Source organism: Thermobia domestica, chromosome 4 (assembly GCF_964235325.1).
Source record: "Thermobia domestica chromosome 4, izTheDome1.hap1.1, whole genome shotgun sequence".
In the NCBI taxonomy this organism is placed as follows: Eukaryota; Metazoa; Arthropoda; class Insecta; order Zygentoma; family Lepismatidae; genus Thermobia; species Thermobia domestica.
This window is the reverse complement of record NC_137457.1, coordinates 290,616,625-290,639,364: the sequence shown is the minus strand read 5'-3', so window position 1 is coordinate 290,639,364 and position 22,740 is coordinate 290,616,625. Positions and strand designations below refer to the sequence as shown.

The window sequence follows — 22,740 nt, the reverse complement described above, 5'->3', positions numbered from 1 at the left end:
AGACAGAGGGCAGAAGCGATGAAGCACCCAAGATATAAAACAGAGTTTTAGAGTGAGTAGCTTGTGCAAAGAGCTAAAGTGATTATTGCACTGGATAAATTGTTTTGAATGGGTGTATCTCTCCTTGTATTATAACCTCGTGAAGTTATGTGGAAAATTATGGGGCTGGAGTTCGATTGTACGCTGCACGCTGTTCAGATCGACTAGCATTTTCTTTAACTTTTGTGTAGATTTGTAGCACGATTGCTTCAGACCGGAAACATTTTCCAAGCTATGGTACGGGGATGAATCGTATGAAAGGGAAACGTTCAAATGTTGTATTTACAGCTGTTGTAGTGAATCCACAGTAAACCTAAAAGATAGGCTCACTTTCCTTATCTAATATGGGCAGCAAATTTTATTGAAATTATATTTGAAGAAAGTTATAAGGGGGGACATAGGTAAGCAGAAAGAGACATACATGTTTGCTCAGTTAAATAATATGGGCTTCCTTACAAAAAAATTTAATTGAATGAAAATATATGAACTCATCTAAAATTCACGGTAAATTAATGCAAACGGTTGTACGTTATATTTTTCATAATTTAGTTCCGGGAACAAATATATAGCCGAAAACAAATTTTTTCTTCAAAGAATTTTACAAAGCTACTTTGTTGCTTTAATTTAAATGCGCGGTTATTTTCAGGATAAAGAAAATATCCTGCTAGTTTCAAAGGATTGAAGTATAATGTTAAAAGATGCGTTAAGCGATTGAAGTATAATATTAAAAGCCGAATAAATGTGAACATGGAGCATATAGAATTATCAGTGCAAACGAATTTCCTCGGTGAAAACAAATGTGTAATAAACTTCAATATATTATTTATTGGTTAATATTATTTTTCGATTACTTGTACAGCAGTTTAGCTAAAATTTTAGTTTGTAGTGGCGGGATTGGAGCTTAACGCATCTTTCAGCACAGGCTATGCGAGGTGTGCACGTACAGCTAACGTGAGATTCGAAACTGATCTTTCGCCATGAATCAAGCACAGGTCTTTCGGACCTTAAAGTTTTGGTTCATGGAGATTTGTACTTATGCCCTTCCAATATTTCAATGAAAAAACACTGTTATTTTCCCAAAAAATATATGGGATTATGTAATTGGTCAAGAAGATACGTAAATCACTTGCCAATCTATAACGAACCTATTACACTTTTACATTACGAGATCCTAATATAAATTAGAAACTACTATTAATGTAATAGAAAAATACAAGTTCTATTGATTTTGCCAAGATTTTACTGTTTCCTTTGTTTTTTAATAAAGGTTTGAAAAACATTTATACGAAAATCACTGTATATAGGTATGAGAATTTTACACAACGCACGTTGTGTTTAAAATATTCAAGAATTATCTTTTGCAAAAAGTCACACGAAGTACTATTAATTAAGAAATATAATGTACTTCTGATCAATGCAAGCACTGTTCATTGTTACTATTTTCTTATGCACGTGAATTTATAATTTCAGTAGTTAATATAGCAGATTACATTAAACAGTTACCTTACACTGACCATAGAAAACAGAATCTTTACCATCTTATTTCAAATTACGTTGGCCTCTTACCCATTTACAACTATTTTTTTTTCAACATTTGTAGTTTTGTACAGCTTTTCTCATACTTCTTGTAGTTATTCTTTCTTATTTGCTGTTTAATAACATTTTCCTGCCTAAAGCCATGTAAGATGAACAGTTAATTTAAACCAAAAAAATATAACATTCTTACTTCTTAACACAACGCTTTAAAATAATCTTTTTACATAATTATGTCAGTATTGATTACAGAAACATCCATTTTAATTAACAGGTGCTTTCATTTTATGTAAGTCTCATTTAAATATTATTCTGACTACGGCATTTAACAGACGTTTCTAAATGGCAGAGGCAACAACAATGTAACTGTGATTTCTGTAATCGAACGTAAAAACGTTATCTATTTCGACATGCGTGAGCTCTTACGTAGTTTATTCTTTTAAAAAATCGGTAACAGGCTTTTATTAATGCTTTTGTCTGAAAATTTTATTTAGGAATACTTCGTTGGTAACTAACTGGAGCAAAATCATATATATTACTAAGTTTATTCAAACGAAGATCTGTTAGTGATTTAATAATATCTTGTGTGTCTAGAGAATAAGCTATTGTTGAAAAATTACGAAACGAGTTTTTTTTACATTATCGAAACTTCCGCAAGATATTTTATATGTTTCGGTGACTATCATAGCACAGTACCGGTTAGTAAAATAATTCAAATGCGTTAGTTTTCGGATGAAGTATCTCAAGTATTTCGATATGGTGCAACTAGAAGAACGAAAGCTAGGATGAATTTTATGTAATGTTACTACACGGAATACGAAATAAGAGTACTATATTATCCTGGATGTTATACTTCCTGATAATTCAGTTTAAAATAAGGAATGATGTGTAGGAAAACGAGGGTGAAAATGGCTTGATTTCAGGAGAATGCAATATCGAAAAATTCTCCTAAGAGTATGTGTATTGGCATAACTTAAAAGAAGTCTCAAGTTAATTAAATGACCAAAATGTTCAGTTCTGATATACAACGTAGAAGTTTAAGCAAACCTATTATTAGTTTTATGTTTCAGGCCAGATATTTCTTCGTTGTTAAGTTTTACTGATTAATAAATAAAATAATTTAAAAGAATTACATATTTTATTCTTTTTATATTTACAGCAAATCTTCTATCTGCACATAGCAATTACTTGTGAGACGAAAAGGGTGTTGTAAATATATTATTCAACTAAACAGACACATTTGATGAATATTACTGATGCATGTTCTACATTTTAGGTCTTATCTTCATCAGGGCGAGGAAATACGGCGAATATTGCCATCTGTTTAATATGGCATAGTCTTTCTGCGACTTTTCCTTTTCCCATGAAAGATGTTTATATATTTTTATGTGAATTAGAAGGTTGTCTACCTCAAAATTTGGCCAATTATGCTACTAAACCAGATTTAAAGTTGCTTAGTTTTTGTGCTCTAATGTGAAGTACATTTCCGTATGTTTAATACTTATTGATTTCTCTAAGTTGACATTTATAATAAGTTAAAATGCACATTGTGTGCATTCTACAGTATGGGTGATTCTTCATTTCTCACGTTGTATTTCTTCATTTGGCATATTACTAAATACATGGAGAAGGACGAGAAATGGCTACTGACTTGTGTTGAAATGCAATAGGCGATAGTAGTTTATTGCTTTCTATGTATACATCGATAGATACATGCATAGAACTTGCCAAGTTAAGACTTATTATTTATCTTCTACAATTACACCAGAGTTCATAGTTAATATCTCCTGAACTTCTTAAGTTATAGACCCTTTTTTTTCACCGTATTTCAAGCATTTCCCTCTCCTATAAACATCTGTGGAACTATCATATTGAAAATGACGATATAATTAAAGTCTACAGACATAAAATAAAACGTATTAACAGGTTAGTGTTCCTCTCGTCCCTTTGGTTCATAGTTAATTCAATACGAACACAATGTAGCATGCTTGTTAATTCACAATAGCTCCTTACTGTTTATTCTCTTTAAAAAGGTGAATGATTAATAATAATGTTCTAAGTGTTTTCTGGAAGTGATGATTTTGTGTTTATTTCAAAGCGTAAGGAGTAAAATAAAGGACATACTGTATAAGAAAAGTGAACTACTTTGCGTCTCCTTGATTGTTACATTTATTCAGAATCACTTTCCTTCTGGGGAAATCTTCAATCTTCAGGACAATTTTCATTACTTCCTGTCTAGATTCCTATCTTTATATTTCCTATTGCAGTTCTTTTTTCTTTTAAAAATTAATTTGTACCGATTATTCCGCACGCTTAATTTCGGTTTTAGATTAAAACCAATCATTATCCCTGTACTTACAATTAATCTGCGTATTTTCTTAAAAAAATAGTAAAATTATTCATAAGATTTTACTGGAATTTCACGTTTGCTCTTTAATTTATTGATCTAACGTAGATGACTTTCAATTTAGATTTTATTGTCGGAAACACTAATTTCGCAAGTAGATATAACACTAGGTAACTTTTTGTAAATTTGGGACTTACGTGGTTGAGCACTTATTTTCCTCCATAAAAATGGTGGTGAAGACGTGGCCAGACGAAAAAGAAATATTGAAATAAAGGAACAAATACACACTCACACGGTAAATCACTTTTCTTGTGAATGTGCACCACAGATTTTCGAATTAAACAATAGCTTAATTTTACAGATAATTACGACGTTGAAATTAAAAGACTTGAATTATAGTTTGGCATTTAAAAGGGTTCTCAGCTTTTACGAACCCTTACCTGCACGACCGATGGAGCGCTATATGGATCCAGTATTGTCGATTATCTCCCGATACAGCAATTTTCATAGAAATAAACAACGTTGGGCGACACTCATAAAAATCCAAGCTTCTATTTCTTCTTCCAACTTCTCGGAAAGCAGTGAAGGCGATTTGTGGGAGTCGTTTTAACAATCGCAATGAGCAGAAATCAACTGGGCTAGAGAGCATTTGATTTTTAATATCATGAAAGGGAATAACATGGATTTGTTTCGTGCTTCCTGTCATCTTAAAGCTCGAGAAAATGGGCTTGATTTTTGTCCATGCTTTTCTTCACGGAGTCTTTTTTTGACTATATACAAATGAGAGGTTTATCTGTAGATTGCTGCCATGATTTGTTGCTGGAAATACGCAGCATTGACGTTTACATTTCTATCGTCCTATGTGCCTCCAACTTCTCGTAAACATGAAAACAAAATCTTTCAGTTTAAGGTTTTACGATTATGCCACTTTGGTTAACTGATGATTAAGAATAGTGAATGAAAATGTGGGAGGAAACCGCAGTATACCGAGAAAATTTACAGACACGATATTCCCATCACAAGCCTAATTGAGCGGTTAAACCAGGGATACTACACAACAGAGATGTAAGCGCTCTATCACTGTGCCACCGTGCCCCTTCCAACTTCTCGTAATCGTATTCGGTGACAGTCTCATTTCCGTGAGAAAAACTTACCTGCATTGGTTACAAAATCTGGCACATCCCTATCACTGTTCGTAATTGCCTGAATGTTCTACATGTATAACTACACATGAGATAAAAGTTAAATCATCAAATATGACAACACATTTTTCTTTTGAAACCCTGCCCATGGAGTGCCTTTTTTAGTTTATGTTATCTTCAGCAAAGTGGCATTATAAGAGGATGTGTCTAACAGTGAAATACGCAAATTTAGTTTAAGGCTAATGTCACGTAAGGGTAGTAAGCTTTTGTGCTGTCAGAAGACGAATTTCACAAAGCATCTAAAGAGACACTTTCGCTGGCAACCTCGAATGGGCACATTTTGTTATCATTGTTTCTCCAAGGACCCCCTTGCTTTTGCATGACAGCAATACTACTTATGGTCCTTTGTTGTACAGTGTTTCTCTATTGGGTTGAACAAATAACATATGGAATGACGTGCCCTTCCGAATAATGTTTTCACTATCGGTAGCCTTTCACTAGTGCAAATTACACGTCGGTTATATGTTTCTTGTGAAACAAAGCAGGAGACAGGATCGCTGTCAAGTCGATTGGATATAAACTGAAGAACATTCTGTATATTGCACTAAAACATTTTAATAATTGCATATATCGTTTAGAAAATACTCATACGTGAATGACAATTTGTACACCGGAATTTTGTGCATTGCACTATAAAATAATTCAGGCTTCAAAATACAAGTATTTGGTGTAAGTCAGCAGCTTCTCTCTCAAGCGACAGCGATAGGCAGACAAGTTTCACTATATGTTAATATACGAACGTTTCTATACGACTAATTCCAACAGATTATAAGATAGAATTATTTATGAATTTGGGAATTATGAATTATTTTATTATTTACTGCAGTTTCCTTGTTCATTATTAAAATTTTCTTAATTATTTTATACTTACAAATGGCAACTTTAAAATAAGTATTGTAGAACAACTTTGCGAAGATTACTGTGCATAATGCTTGTTTATTGCATGCACCGGATACATACAGAAATATAATAATATAAGATTGGTAACTGATTCGGTTGTGTTTCCCACATTGATGCTATTCAAGGTATAACCTTCTGCTAATTGTGTGATTCGAATTACTGCGTGAGTTTTCATACTAAGCTTACTATTTCCAAAGGAGATCAAATACTGAAATTCGTGCAAGAGAAGCACGTTATTTTCTGGGTCATTATCAGTCTGTATCATGTATACAGGGTATTGTAGGAGTTATTTGGAATACGGTAGGTTATAGTAATAGATATACAAAGATTGAGAGATGTAAGGTATGAAAATCATGGATAAAGAATCTTAAATTGTTTTCAAAGTTAGTGTGTAATTGAGAAAACCTACTTTTTTTAAGGGCACATACTTAATGGAAAACACTTTTGTAAAACTGGTAATTCGCTGTAGTTTCCATCTTTAATATATATAATGCAGAAAAGAAATTTCCATAGAAAGAAAAATGCCCATTATATTTTCCTAAAAAATATGACTAACATGAATCGATTTACATTGTTAAAAGACATACTACAATTATTACCTCCGAAATTCCCAATCGCTTTTATATCCTGCTTCATCTTCTGTTGTGTTATTTGGAAATGTTTCATTTGATATTTCAAGTACGTCAGATATTTCAGTTTTCACATCTTCACAATACACATTTACGAATGTTATGTCCTGTTTGATCTCTAAGTCTGGTTTTAGCTCGTTACATAAACTTGGTCCTGTCGCAATGGAATCTGAAGAAAAATTTACTTTCTCATACATTGCTATGTTATTATCTGTGAATAATGGCGGGATTTCATTTTTTATTTCAGTGGGTATGACATTATCCATTTCCAGGGTTTCTTCCTTAATGTAGGTATCATTATTTTCAACTTTGAGGAAAACTGAGCACATTTTGTAACCAGTTTTATGTTCATTTTCCATTATTGTATAATGTATCTTTAGAGATATATTCGCAATGTCCAATATGATATTAACAACTACGTCTAGACGTGGTATATTTGAAGAAAATATTTACAAAATATGACTGTATTTTTTATTCTTCTTACTTATCTCAGATAGTTCTTTACAACAGTATCTGCAAAAGACAAAGAAAAAGGAATATTTAGACTCCAAACTTTTTTTGTCCTATATAATGAAATTCTTAAATTCTAGCTGTAAACTTCGTGTAAATCTCTTAATTCATATACGAACCTTAATACGTAAAAATTACAAAGCGAATATGTTATTTATAGATTTGAAGTGCATCAATTCGTATATTAAAGAGAATACTGTAATTACGTAAAATTCGTATTTCTGTAAGCTCATCTAAGTTCACTTTTCTTGCTTTGTTATTATTACAATTAGAATATTTGTCATTATTATTATTATTAATTGTATTAATATTAGTGAACTATGGTAAGATAATTTATGTTAACCAACTGGAATATTATAATCTCTAGCCTAATATCTGGTATGTTCACTTGTGGCACGGATATCAGCAATGTAATTTGGTATGAAACTGATGCGATCATAATAGGTGGTTGTAGGCAGCGCACTATACCTTCACAGACAAGGCACTTCATTTCTTCAAATTTTGCAGAGGATCCCGACGAGGTCGAATCTCACTTTCTATGAAATTCCAAGGTGTTCATTTGGACTGAAATCTCGGGTGTTTGAGTGCTATTGCAGTAACTGAAATTTTCCACTGTACTTCTTGAACCACTGCAGCATAACGTTAACCTTGAGACAAGGAGCCTTGATTTGTTGAGAATGCAATTCCCAGCCGGAAAAGGTTGATATGAATGGGTGTACGTAATCAGCAACGAACTGCAGATAGCTAGAAGTTAGACGTCCTCCGTGTGCGCAGCTGAGCCAGTAATAATCATGTTCTACTGGTTAGTCATAATGTTCTACTGGTTAGTACAATTTCGTTACAAGTGTTTCTCAAAAGTATATCTGTTTGAATAGATTTATAAAGCGTAGTTTTTTTGAACCCTAATATAACTACAAATCGAAGAATGGATAAGGATGGAAAAGGAATCTCAGGGAGTTTCCGTTTTAAATAATAAAAAGTAGTAACTAACGTGTTCCCTGGTCACTTTTGGGCTTGGTATATTGATTGAATTTTTTGACATGAACAATCTTGTTTGGCTAACTACGAAGAACTTATCAGACAATTAATATACAAATTATTGTTTAACACGACATTACTTCGGTTGCGAATTTGAATTAAGACGGAATTGCCACTCAAATACGGATTCAGTCAAGGTTTATAATATAAGAATAAAGTGAGTACAATTTAAATAACTTCTGTTGTGCGAAAATAAAAGAGAAATCAAATTTGGCAAGTTTAAGAGTAATTGTCTTAATTATTAAGAATTTTTAATAGTAGTTGCTAAGACAAACGAAGTCTGACCTGTGAGAGCCACGAAATTGTTTTAAAAAAAGAGTTAATTAGCGAGCACTACGACTTTTGTAGATTAAATGGTTTTAGTTTACCTGAATTATATATTGTTTCTAGTACCATTAGTTTGAAAGAAATGTGCTTTCGAAAATTTAAATATTTCAAAATATAAATCTGTTTCAAGCAAACATTACATTGATGTATTAAAGGTGATAGTCTTTTCCCCGAAATAATATTGGAGTATATGTATATTGGACGTTTGATAATACTTTATATTTAGGAACTAATAGTTTCAATTTATTCAAAGCTACTGAAATTTAAGTCTGATAGCTTATGGGATAGTTGTTCAAACACTAATTTAGTGATACAACACTTTTCATATGCAAAAGTTTGGTCCGACGCACAATGAAATGATTCTGGTGATGTGTGTTAGCAAGAGGATTAGGAATTCCGCGTGCAATACATTACTCAGTTAAGTGAGAGAGGGGCGAGTTCCGAAATCTGCACCGGATCCGTGTCTCTCAAACGAACCACAGACGTTTAATTAATTATGTTCGCTATTCTAGGATTTTGATTTCTGGGCTTTCGGCATCGACGGCCATTTAGCCCGTCACGTATTGGTGATGACTTCTTGGGCGAGCACACTATCCGGGAAAAGGGAAGGAAAACAGGATTAGGGAAGGAAGTATGCGGGCTGCGGCTTTATGTCAGGAACCACTCATTCATTTGCCTGGTGTGAATGAAAACCCAGGAAAACGTCTTTTAGGATGGCTTGCCTTAAAAAGCTTTTTATACTGGGAATCCAACCCGGGATCGTTCGCACCGAAGGCGAGAGAGTTAGCGACTACGTTACACGGGGCCACAAAATTACGGTCGCTTCTGGGAATTGGCCGAGTCAGAGGAAATATTTTACTTAATTCCATTTTTCAACAAACTGCGGCGCAACAGCCTCAACTGTGTGAAAAGAAGCATTATTATCCGGGAATAAGGCGTCATTGCCCTGAAATAACAACTCGATCGTAGAATACGTATACACACCTCAAATGGCAACATTATGGCCATCAGTGGTAGAACATTCACGTCTGCTGCGTAGAGCATGGTTCTTTTCCAACTAACGGAAAATGGGCCTTGTGGTGAACAAACACCCTGGATGGGTTTTCTCGGAGTTCTTCCGTTTCTTGCTGCTTTCTTCATTGCATATTTTAATTTATACTAAACATTACTATATCAGTCAATATGGCGTAACAGTAGGAGGTAAAATTGGTATGTTGCAAACGATAATCATAGGCAGTACATGATCGGTAAGCTTCATCATGTAACATATTGAAAGGTCGGATATTGCAAACAATAGCATCACGAAGCCACTATTTTGCTTTTTGGTTAAGGGAAGATAGTGAGGATTATACAATTTTTGGAAGCCCGCTACACTTAAATACGGCCCGTGGTTTGGCATATGGTGAAGATTGATTCATCCAACTATAATATACGTTTCAGTAATCAGCGGCCGTTGTTGCATGTATAGCACACCACTTGCATGATCCTAAAACATGATGCTCCTTTATCAAGTTTCGCTCATGCAAGAAGTTCCGTGTATCGATGTCACTTCGATTATTATTGTTGATGCAACCTGTGAGATGAGTTGCTTAAGTCTCTTCGTCAATTGCACAGCAATCTCAAGATGATTCTCAGTAGCAATTCCCTTTAATGCTTAGCGGGATCTGCATCTGTTTACTTCTGACTACTTCTCCTCTTCGCCGATGTGGTATTGCCGTGAGTTTTGTAGGCCTTCGTGCCTTTGAACATTATATGTCGCGCCGAATAAACGAGTGCCAATAATTTGCCCTAACACACTACCATGAACATTTCAGCGCCGAGGTTTTTCGCTGACCTACTCAGATATCTGACGTGTTTCCTATTCTAGATGTCTCTATTACATTGATAATCATATTTATATACATACATAAAATTATTCCCGGCAGAAGACTGGGTTTTTAAAAAGGCTTGCTATAATTTGTATCTCGAATTGATACATTCTGTGTAATTCGGTTTATACATCATGTTCTGCAACAAAGGCAGAAAATTAGAAGAGGCGATAACAAACACGCATATAATGTTAATGAATTTACAAGCGTATATAGTAGCGCATTATGGCATGACTAGGCCTCCTGCTACGTTACGGTTATGAAAATAGTGCTTTACCGGAAGACGTCGTTACAGGTAAGGAGTTCTTGGCGTAAATTTACCCGTGTACAATAAATTGGACACCTATGTAACGGAAACACTGATTTCTCACCAAAGAGCAAATTTGCGTCATATGCAAAGGGTTATTTATTGGATTTTTTGACAAGTCAGATTACTGGGAACATCTATAAAACAATATTAGGAAAAGTTTGTGCGGTTCGTTACGAAAGGTACAAGTAATGTCAGGAATATCAATTGCGTTCATTTGCTGCAGTTTGTGTTCGTTAAATACTCGAAAAGTTTGGATCGGCGGTGCTCGAGTATGTCATACAATTTTGATGGGGTACCTAGAGGATTGTATGGCAGTTATGATTCGTTTGGACAGATTAAGAAATTCTTTGTCGTTCAATGTTTCAATTCCGATGACAAACATCTGTTGTGAGCAGATGACTATTCTCTCAGAAAACGAATTGTTATCGACAACGTATTTTGAAACTTGTGCCACCATGTTAGAATCCTGTAGTGAGACTTGGCATATATATTGAAAAGGAGCTAAATTTGTATATATCCATGCGTTCCTAAGATACTGTACTACCTCCTACATAAATTCTTGTGAGTTACTCATTAATCCACTCTGATACGGTATGTCTTCACTGGAAATATTTAGATTACTTAAATGAGAGAACAGAAAAGGAAAACCAACTATCCTACGCGAGAAAAGAATAATATATATCTTGTATACATGCATTCACAAGATGATGCTTTTGAATAATATAAAATCGAGTATTAACCTACTAGCACTAGAGATTAAAGAGTATCAATGCATATTTTTAAAAATGATTCCTTCTTACAAAATTTATCGAGTAATTAGACGAATTTGCTTGTGGCATGGACAGTGTGTATCAGGACATGGTACCTAGATCCCATCTGAATTTTGTAGGTAATTATTTCTTCCTTTAAGTGCACTCATGTTTCCAAGAGTGATTTGTGTGCCATGTAATATTTACATTTCGGAAACAAGTTGTAGAGAAGGCCATTTATGTTTCTCATGTACAAATTTATCTTTAGATGTTTCAAGTTATTTTTTCTGCATGTAAATCTACGTGACAAGCAAATCCTGTATTATATTTAGGAAATATATCTATTGTTTCCATGTGTAAGGAATTTTAATCTATTATGCACTGCTGTCGCATTTCCTTTATGATTTAGGTGATGGTCGTATTAAAGGATATGCCTTTTGATGGAATAAGGAATTAAAATTACTAAATCTATGTAGATAACATCACGCAGATTAAAAATATGGTTGATTTTGAGTTTAACGTCCCGTTTCAGCAACGAGGCTATATGAGACGTGGACCTACTGATTAACGTGGAATCCGAACCACATGGGCTCCCGCCGGGAATCGAACACGGGTCTCCCACGCCAAAGGCGCGTATGCTAACCGCTTAGCCACGGAGGAGCTCAAATTAATATTCAATCGCTACTTTTACTCTAAATAATACCTTAATATATTCTACACTTTTATTTTTTTGGCGCATCCCGGAATAATTGAGTATAGTTTGATATAAACCCGCACGTTTACATTCATAAAATATAAATGATATGCTAACTTTCTAGAAATAAATCTTAATGAAATCTAATTATGTAGCTGCACTCTTCACCCATATCTTTATTGTATTTTATACTGTGCGTTTTATAGGAAATAGTTTCAAGCATGAAAAAAATAATTTAATGCCAATATAATAAAAAAAATGTACTCTACAATCGTATATATTTCTCGCTCATTTCATTATTATTAGTATTGTTTTCACGAAATTAACGTTGGTATAAATTTGCTTCCATTGCCTTTCAGAGAGAAAGTCAGCATCTACGCGACATTCTGAGCCAGATAGGTTCCTGCTTTATGATAGTGGACCGGTGGCTGAAAATAGCATCATATTTAACTCTGAGGGGTCGTGGTGGAGCGTCCACCTTTGGTGCGTGGGGTCCCTGATTCAACCCCAGTTCGCGCCAAGCGAACTTTTTGGTGACTAAAAAATCGTGTGCGTAGTTTTCCTAGGGGTTCTCCCGTTTCCTCCCACATTTTTACTCCAGCATTTCATTCATTTATAATAACCATTGTGTCTTTTTTCCCCACACGCCAAAACCGTGGGGCGTAAAACTCAGATTTCATTAATTTCGTATTCAGCTCTGTCAGTTGAATAAGCTAGATATTTCGTCAATATGATATGTTGATCGTAATATTTGAAGTCCTGAACTATTTCAGCAAATATATGTAATTCGTGCACTTCTTGGTGATTGTGCCATGACATGGGTATATGCTCCTTTGTCGGAGTCCTGCTTAGAAAGTCGAGGGAATTGTATAGGAAATGTATCCTTCAGAAATAATTGTAGATTTTGAGACAGCATTCTTTCAAGCCCCGAAAATAATTTTGGAAGATGATTTGCTTATGAGAGGATTGTTTTTTCCATCTTACTTAATGTACCTGGAGAAAAATACAAAATCTTGGGTTATCTACTTTGTATAGGAAAAAAAAAATCATGATAACAGCAATTTTATGAGATGCTAGATGCATTAGCTTTTCTTCTATTGAATATAATGTAAGAAGGTCTTTCTTATTTAAAAGAAATTGTACTGGAGTTGTTGAATGATTTTTTAAAATTTTGATTCGACATTTGCAGACGGAAAATTGCATTGCGTAAAACCTATCACAAACAATGGTTTTCGAAGGAAATTTAGAAATGCTCCGCCGATTTTTCCAAAACAAATGTGGAACATTCATGAGGCTCCATTGAAAGAACGGAGGGTACTAATAATGTGACGGAAGGATAGAATCATTCTTTCAATCCACTTATCAGTCACAATCATCCATCTTTCTGGACAACCATCGGTCATACTATGTATAAGGAAAGATCAATGTATTCCAGTAATTCAGATTTTTCAAGGCGAGCGGGGATAGTATCTTATAAAAGGGAGGAAATGAGAAACCGAAAAAATGGATAAGAGGTTATTTGATATGCGTGATGAATTAAAAGTTGGGAAACGTGATATTGCAAGCTTCTTAAAGGCTGTTGCTCACACCATTAGATTGTAAGAATGTAGGATTATAACGGATTTGAGAAGGTATATCTTATGGCATATACCATGGTCTGAGATATAAAATTGTAAATAATTTGACAAGTGGATTCTTTCCCACTAAACTTCAATTAGTTTATTTTGGGATGTGTGTCATTGTAAATAATTTGATAAGTAAGTGAACATACAATGTAGTAATTTAATTTGTATGTAGAATGTTAGAAAAAAGTGATTGATGTAAGGTTATAAGATATTAGTGCATAATATAATGTTCTTTATAATGTATTACAATATTCAAGAATCACTGTCTTTATTCCGTTGACAAGTTTATTGTGCATTTTTTCCACCACGTTTACCGACGGAACTACCAGAGTACGAGGTATGGATTATGGAAGTGCTGGAAGAAGCGAGAACAATAATTACGATGTATGTTATGGTGCAGATTAAGAATAGGGTAACCACGTTTTGGAACGTTTTGAAGCAAAATGATACATCAAGAGATGTAAACAATCCCATTGGGCTCATATATGTATATCCTGGGGTTAAGTGCCGTATCGCCGGACCAATTTTAGGAAATTCACCTGGTCAATTGGAAAATTTACTTAAGTTTGTGAGGAAGAATGAGTACAAGGCAGGTAAGGAGAATAGTAAAAGATAAGAAAGTGTTAATATTTGTTGATTGTTTTTGATGTTGTTAGCGGCACTGTATGTGGAGGCGGCTGGACTATCTCGCGAAGAGGTACACTTGTTTTACTATATGGATCCATAAATTGTAAAATGTACGGAAAAAAATTTGGCAAGTCTTTTTAATTTGCCCATTTCATGTCAAGAACAGAATCCAACCAACCCCTGCCGGGCTTCTAACCACTACTCTTACTCCTGCTCCTACTACTACTAATACTTATACTATGGATCCGTATTAAAGTAATACTGCACGCCTAATGTAACGTAATCTAACGTAACTTAATGTAATCCAACAAAATATAACCGAATGCAATACATTTTGGTGCTTTTTTTCAGTTTTCAAAGTAGTCCGGCGATACGGCAGAAATGCCATATAATGTATAATGTATAGTTAAACATATTATATGAACTTGAGTGTTTGACCATCCCCCCCCCCCTTGAGGAACATTTGCATATGTGTCACAAGAAACAGTGTACCCCAGTCATGATGACCTACAGAATTCACAGCAAAGCGAAATCTGCGAAGAGTGAAATTGGATGGAACAAAAACTTCAGGGACAGAAGGGCCTCTTTTCAGATCGCAAAGTTTTTTTTTTTTTTCTTTTTGACAAATCTAGCAGTTCATCTTTAATATTTCATTAACGTAAGTGTGCGGGTTATATCAATTTGTATGCAATTATTTGGGCATGCGCCGCGAAATAATAAGCGTAGAATGCATTAAGGTATTATTTTGACTAAAAAGAGCGACTGAAAGATTAATTTGAAAGCGGATATCATATTCTTAATTTGCATGATGTGATTTACATTTAGTAATTCGCAACTATGTACGAAAGATATGGATGATTATTCGAATGGATTAGTTTTTTTTTTTTTTTTTTTTTTTAACAATCTATAGTACTTGTAATGATTTTAACACTAGTAACACAAATCATGTAAACATAAAATACACTGTATTGCTTAGAATTTTAAAATCAGTAAGCAAGCAAAAATTTGTTCCTTACTGTATCTTTCACTTCAAACCATTTAATTTCGTCCGTAAAATTTGCAAAAATGTGATCTACTTAAATTCAACCTGCACTATTGCTCTTCTCATTATTATTGATGTACAGACGTAAGCCACAAATAGCAGTCAATAGTGAAGTAACAATTCCTACTGCAAACATTCAAATTATCACTTCCATGGACATCTATGGAAGAGAAAAACCATAGATTGTAATCAACATTTGTTGCCAGTGAAATTCAAAGAATTGCACCAGATATGTGAAAGAAAAACTATCAGAAGCCCATTAACAAATTAAACCATTTTTAAATACCGCACCGAGTTATCATACTCTGTGAAAAATTGCAGAGCATAACGTAATGCAAATTATCGCGACTCACATACACATTAATATTTTATCGCCAACTAAACACAGATTTTGTGATGCGTTGACGCTAACTGTTACACAAGAAGTCCCATGATTTTTTTTTAACATATTTAGGCTGTTTAATGGGGAATTTTCTAAGTACTTAAGCAATTATATCGAATCATTTCATACTAGTCCTCGATAATATTTTGCATACAGACACACAAATCAAAATGTCAATTGCCGCAAACTAATTAAAAAATTCTGCGCAGCAGTTATGGTAAGCATTACGTGCCCATAGCGTTTAGTAATAATAATAATAATAATTATTATTATTATTATTTATCGAGGGTTGCTGCACCAATAACCCTATTCGTATGAAATTTAAATGATAAAGTATGTACGGTATTACCATAGGCATTGTTAGGGGGGCATGCCCCCAACTTTTTGACCGTCGGTGTCGAGAAAATAGGGGTAGCTGAGATGAACAATGACACTTCCGATCCCGTTCCCCGCAACATGGGGAAGAGAAAGGGGAGATATATAAAAATAATCGAAAATAACCAATATTAGTGTAGAATCCTTAGTTTCCAGGATGGCTGTGATGAACAATGTCACTTCCTATGCCGTTTAAATGTATATTCAGCTACAGAATATGGTTGAGGAGGGGGGAGAGAAATATAAAAATCGTTGAAAATGGCCGTTATCAGAGAGTGATTTAGGAATAGTAAAAAGTAACTGACAAACAGAACTTATTATTTTTCTTAATGTAACCCAGTGAAGCGAGTAATTGATGCTAGTCATAAAAAAATATTCTAAATATCGTGAAGCTACGCATAAGTAGAGAAGCAATCTTGTAATCCTATCCCAAAACCTTGATTTTTACTATTCGCCTCCCGAAGTAACGAATCAAACGATGTATTCCATCCTGGATTGAAACATCTCTCCAAAATTAAAATGCACTAGTTTAAGAGGACTTAAGAGGACCAAACAAAATTTAGATGGTGCAAAATAACTTAGATTTAAGAATACCGGTATAAATCAGGCACAAAACTACTACTTAGATATAAAATTCAATAATGAGGACGAGCACTGAGTAGTAGGGGGCGACGTATATTGCGCCGAGTCAGCAAAAATTTTAGTGACGTCATAGGTCAAAGGTCAATGACCTTGGCCCGGGGTCAATGACCTAGGGGTACATAGGACCACCCCTCTAAATTTTGCCAGGGGTACCATGGCCCACCCCCTAAATTTTGGCAAAGGTACATAGGACCACCCCCTTAAATTTTAGAAATTGCCAATCTAAAAATTTGTTATGGTAGCGCGGGATCATAGTATGTACCTCTATCAGTATTGCAGGTCTATGTGGTTCCCTTTCATGGGCAAAAAATTGCCAAAAATTGAAATTTCGGGTTTTTTAATCTAATTTATCCCCTTTGATGAGGTGTTATTATCCCATATGGTTATATGGGCGTATACAGGGGTCTATTAGCTCTGAAAAGACATGGGTATATTGATTCACCCCTTGAAAAATTTGGGAGTGGTACCTTGGCTCACCCATTAAATTTTGGAAATTGACCAATTTAAACATTGCGTATTATAGTACAGGACCCTAATATGTATTATAATAAATTTGGGTGGTCCACCTCATTCACTTCTAGGGGTAGAAAATTGCCAAAATATAAACGTAAGCAATACGTTATACCACGTGTTTGGTTTTTGACCTAATTTATCCTCTTTGATGAGGTGTTATTATCATATGTAGTTATATGGTCATGTATAGGGGTCCATTCCCTTTCATAAGATATGGGTATATTTGTGCACCCCTTTAAAAATTTGGGAGGGGTACCTTGTCCCACCCCTCAAATTTTAGAAATTGCCCTATTTAAACATTTGGTACTATAGTACTGGATCCTAACATGTATTATGATAAATTTTGGTGGTCCACCTCGTTCCCTTTTAGGGGTACAAAATTGCCAAAATATAAACGTAAGCAATACGTTGTACCACGTGTTTGTTCTTTTGGCCCAATTTATCCTCTTGGATGAGGTCCTATTATCTTTTATGGTTATATGGTTATGTATAGGGGTCCATTACCTATCATAAGACATAGGTACATTTGTGCACCCCGGGAGGGGTATATGGGCCCACCCCTTTAATTTTGGAAATTACCCATTTTATATATTTGGTATTATAGTATAGGACCCTAACAGAGATTACTATAAATTTGGGTGGTTCACCTCGTTCCCTTTCATGGGCACGAAATTGCCGAATTTTAATAAAATCACGTGTTTGGTTTTTGGCTCAATTTATCCCCTTGGACGAGGTCCTATTACCTTATATGGTTATATGGTCATGTATATTGGTCCATTTCCTATTATAAGACATGGGTATATTGATGCACCCCGGGAGGGGTATATTGGCCCACCCCTTTAATTTTGGAAATTACCCATTTTATATATTTGGTATTATAGTATAGGACCCTAATAGAGATTACTATAAATTTGGGTGGTTTACCTCGTTCCCTTTCATGGGTACGAAATTGCCAAATTTTAATACAATCACGTGTTTGGTTTTTGGCTCAATTTATCCCCTTGGACGAGGTCCTATTACCTTATATGGTTATATGGTCATGTATATTGGTCCATTTCCTATTATAAGACATGGGTATATTGATGCACCCCTTTAAATTCCGATTTAAGCATTCAGTATTATAGTACAGGACCTCAAAATGTATCATGATAAATTTCGGTGGTCCACATCGTTCACTTTCATGGGTAAAAAAATTGCCAAAATATAAACATAAGCTATATGTTTTACCACGTGTTTGGTTTTGGCCCAACTTCTCCCCTTTGATGAGGTTTTATTACCTTATATGATTACATGGTCAGGTATATGAGTTCATTTCCTATCATAAGACATGGGTACATTGATGCACCCTTTAAAAATTTGGGAGGGGTATCTTGGCTCATCCACTCAGTTTTAGAAATTGTTTAATATAAGCATTTGGTATCTTCGTACAGGTCTTCAATATGTACCACTATAAATTTGGATGGTCCACCTCGTTCCCTTTCATGGGTAAAGAACTACGAAAAATCAAATTTCGGAGGTTATTATAAAGATTTAACACGTTATATGGGTATGTACAGAGGTTTATTACCTTCATATGTTTATGTGCCCTTTTAAATTTGGGAATTATCAAATAACAAAATTCGGTAAACGTTTTCTAGGACCCGTTGTAGATATTGGTGTTCCTCTTATAGCCAAATACTCAAATTTTGAAGGTTATTGACTTTTTTTGATACGGCTTTATTATTGAATAAGTACAGGATTTATTACTTTTTCGTAAGACACAGGTGTATTTGTGTACCAATCTTAAATTTTGGGAGCGGTACATTTCTTATTGTTTAATTAATAATTGTTCTTAGAATTGGGTGGTATCTCTTTCTTTGGGTAAATCATTGTCAAATATTAGTATGATCACGTGATCAGTTATTGACCTATGATGGGATTAGGAGTCCAGGACATTGGTACATTGAAACTTTGTAGGATAATTTGAGAATTGTCAAATGAAATTGCATCATTGGTTTTGATTATTCCAGCCTATTGACCAAATATAAACTTAAGCAATACGATGTACCATGTGATTGACCTTGATGAGGTAGTGTACAGGGATTCATTTACTTTGCTGTGGTACTTCTTAAGTTTAAGTTCACACTTAAACAGTTGGTTCTACTCAGGTAAACAATTGACGGACATTGTTGACCTTATTGAACATATAATGCTATGATTAATTCTAAGACTTAGGTATATCGAGAGAAGTATTCTTTAAATTTGGGAAGTGTGATAAACAGAACTTTAACATAAGGCGCGAAATTTGAAACAATACTTTGAACTTTAGTCACACATCATAGTCTAAGATCATTTGTGGTGATTGATTTGACCTTGAGCTTTAGAAATCTGATAGCTAACCTTATTGAATCTTATGACTCATAGTCTTAAGGGAATACATGCTACAACACTGGCAAAGTTATTGTTGATGCAATTTGATTGGTTGATCACCATCTTTCGTGCAATCTGATTGGCTGATCACTATCTTTCGTGCAATCTGATTGGTTGATGATTTTCAAATCTTTGATGCATTCAGTTTTGTTTTAACATTTAAAAAGTTTTTGAAATTTTTGTTTTAATTTTTTTGGTTTGACATTTTTTCGTTTGATATTTTTAGTTTGAAAATTTTCGTTTCGAAATTTTTGTTTCAATATTTTTTGAAATTTTTGTTTCGAAATATTTTGTTTGGGACTTTGGTTTGAAATGTTTTCGTTTGAAATCTTTGATCAAAATTTTTTGTTTGAAAATTTTGTTTGAAATTTTTAGTTTGAAAATTTTTGTTTGAAATTTTTGTTTCAAAATTTTTGAAATTTTTTCGTTGGAAATTTTTATTTTTTTTCGTTTCAAAATTTTGTTTCAAAGATTATTGTTCGAAATTTGTTTGGAAGCTTTTTTGTTTGAAATTTTTGTTTCAAAGTATGGTTTGACATTTTTTTAAAGATTGTGCACTCATTAATAAAGAACCGGAACTGTTTAAAACAAAAACCTTTGACAACATTGTTTTTTTCATGATGCAATAGTACACGTCAGAACATGGGGTTGTACTTGAAATGAAAAAACACAAATCATTAAAATGGATCATTTTATTACACTCCACATACATCCGTACCAGATATAGGATCTGGATATTGTCGATACAATGTATTTTGAACTTCTTGCATTAGTTTGTCTTTAGCATATAATTTTAATTCCAATTGAAGTTTTTTAAGGTCTATTGCAATATCAATTGGAGGAAACTCAATGTCCATTTGATCACAAATAAACTGTTTATTAATACAGGTATGCACCCACGAACGATGTTGACAACCATCACAACATCTAGATACATGTACAATATGGATGACACATTTTTCAAAATAGTACTTTTTCAGGAATATACTTGTTTTGTTACATACTTCCACTGCATGTTTAACACACTGAAATACGTTGATGAATTTGTTCCATTCCGTTTGCGTTAGATACACCATGCAATGTACTCTTTTTACGTAAGAGCACCATCTTCTCTTCGAGGACTGTACGTAGCACCACTTCATGATTTGAGCCTAATGATTTGACTATGGTCACATTTAGCTCATCTTGAAAATCATCATTCATTTGGTCGATTCGTGAACATAATATTTGCCATTCTTCAAAGTTCAGTTGTACACCAAATTGTTCTGCTTTGCCCAATCGAATTACAGGTTCAAATGTTCTAGCACTGATACGAATCATCACATGTTTTGTTTGAAATATATTTATTGGATAATAGCTTGCGAAGAGAAATTCTTTATCGTTAGAAGTACACATCTTTCCTGCTGAAACGTACTTGCTCAAATGATTTCGTGGGATGACAATGTATTTGCTGATTTATAGTTATTACTGACGTCATTGGAAAGAAAAGTGCTGATGTTTGAATACATTTCATCACAGTTGCTGACGTCATGCTGACTAACGAAATTCATACAACTATGTCTGACGTCAAAGAAATGTGCTGACGTTTGAATTCATGATTTCATCACAATTGCTGACGAATCCCGCTGTGTACTAAATTCAAATTGATGACTTCATCCCAAGAGCCTTTTATAACATAAAGATACAGATCCAGTATTTAAGAAACGCAGCAGTTCTTCTTGTTTAGATGCTTCCATGGGTAAATATCTTGCTGGTAAAATTATATTCTTATCATTTTCAGGCTTCACTACGATTCTTAATCCAAACTTTGTAGAGATTTTTTGGCTAGCTAAGATTCTATAAGGTACATTCTCTTGTAAATCAGTAATCTTGGTAAATGATTTCACCACATCACGTGTGTTTAGAAACTGTAGACAAGTAGCCATGATGACGATATTATGAATACTAACGCGAACGATACTTATATATGATGCAAAACTGATGACGTTGCATTATCATGTTCTGACGTGTACTATTGCACCACAATGATGCCAGATGTTTTTGTTCTAAACAGTTCCGGTTCTTTACTAATGAGTGCACAATCTTTAAAAAAATGTCAAACCATACTTTGAAACAAAAATTTCAAACAAAAGTTTTCAAACAAAAATTTCGTACAAAAATCTTTGAAACAAAATTTTGAAAAAAAATTGCAAACAAAAAATTTTTGTTTTGGAACGAAAAAAATTTAAAATTTCAAAGGAAAAAAATTCAAAAATTTTGACACAAAAATTTCAAACAAAAATTTTTCAAACAAAAATTTCGAAACAAAATTTTTCAAACTAAAAATTTCAAACAAAATTTTCAAACAAAATTTTGAAACAAAAATTTCAAACAAAACTTTCGAAACAAATTTTCAAACTAAAAGTTTCAAACGAAAACATTTCAAACCAAAGTTTCAAACAAAATATTTTGAAACAAAAATTTCAAAAAAATTTCGAAATAAAAATTTTCAAACTAAAAATATCAAGCGAAAAAATGTCAAACCAAAAAAAATTTAAAAAAATTTCAAAAACTTTTTAAATGTTAAAACAAAACTGAATGCATCAAAGATTTGAAAATCATCAACCAATCAGATTGCACGAAAGATAGTGATCAGCCAATCAGATTGCTCGAAAGATGGTGATCAACCAATCAAATTGCATCAACAATAACTTTGCCAGTGTTGTAGCATGTATTCCTTTAAGACTATGAGTCATAAGATTCAATAAGGTTAGCTATCAGATTTCTAAAGCTCAAGGTCAAATCAATCACCACAAATAATCTTAGACTATGATGTGTGACTAAAGTTCAAAGTATTGTTTCAAATTTCGCGCCTTATGTTAAAGTTCTGTTTATCACACTTCCCAAATTTAAAGAATACTTCTCTCGATATACCTAAGTCTTAGAATTAATCATAGCATTATATGTTCAATAAGGTCAACAATGTCCGTCAATTGTTTA

General features: G+C 33.8%; 1 protein-coding gene across 2 annotated transcripts in view; it reads right to left on the bottom strand.

Moving 5' to 3' along the window:
• The window catches only part of LOC145684158 (uncharacterized), a 71,056-nt gene that overhangs the window by 9,998 nt on the left and 38,318 nt on the right, over nucleotides 1-22,740 (bottom strand). Inside the window, exons 1-2 of one of the 2 annotated variants that reach the window (XM_081756127.1) lie at nucleotides 15,415-15,806; nucleotides 6,621-7,163 (exon numbers count right to left, since the gene is read on the bottom strand). In XM_081756127.1, the coding sequence (XP_081612253.1) occupies nucleotides 6,621-7,009 (389 nt within the window). In that variant the 5' untranslated portion in view covers nucleotides 7,010-7,163; nucleotides 15,415-15,806. Of the gene's footprint in view, nucleotides 1-6,620; nucleotides 7,164-15,414; nucleotides 15,807-22,740 lie in introns of those variants that run through there. The other variant, XM_081756128.1, reaches the window with a different exon arrangement.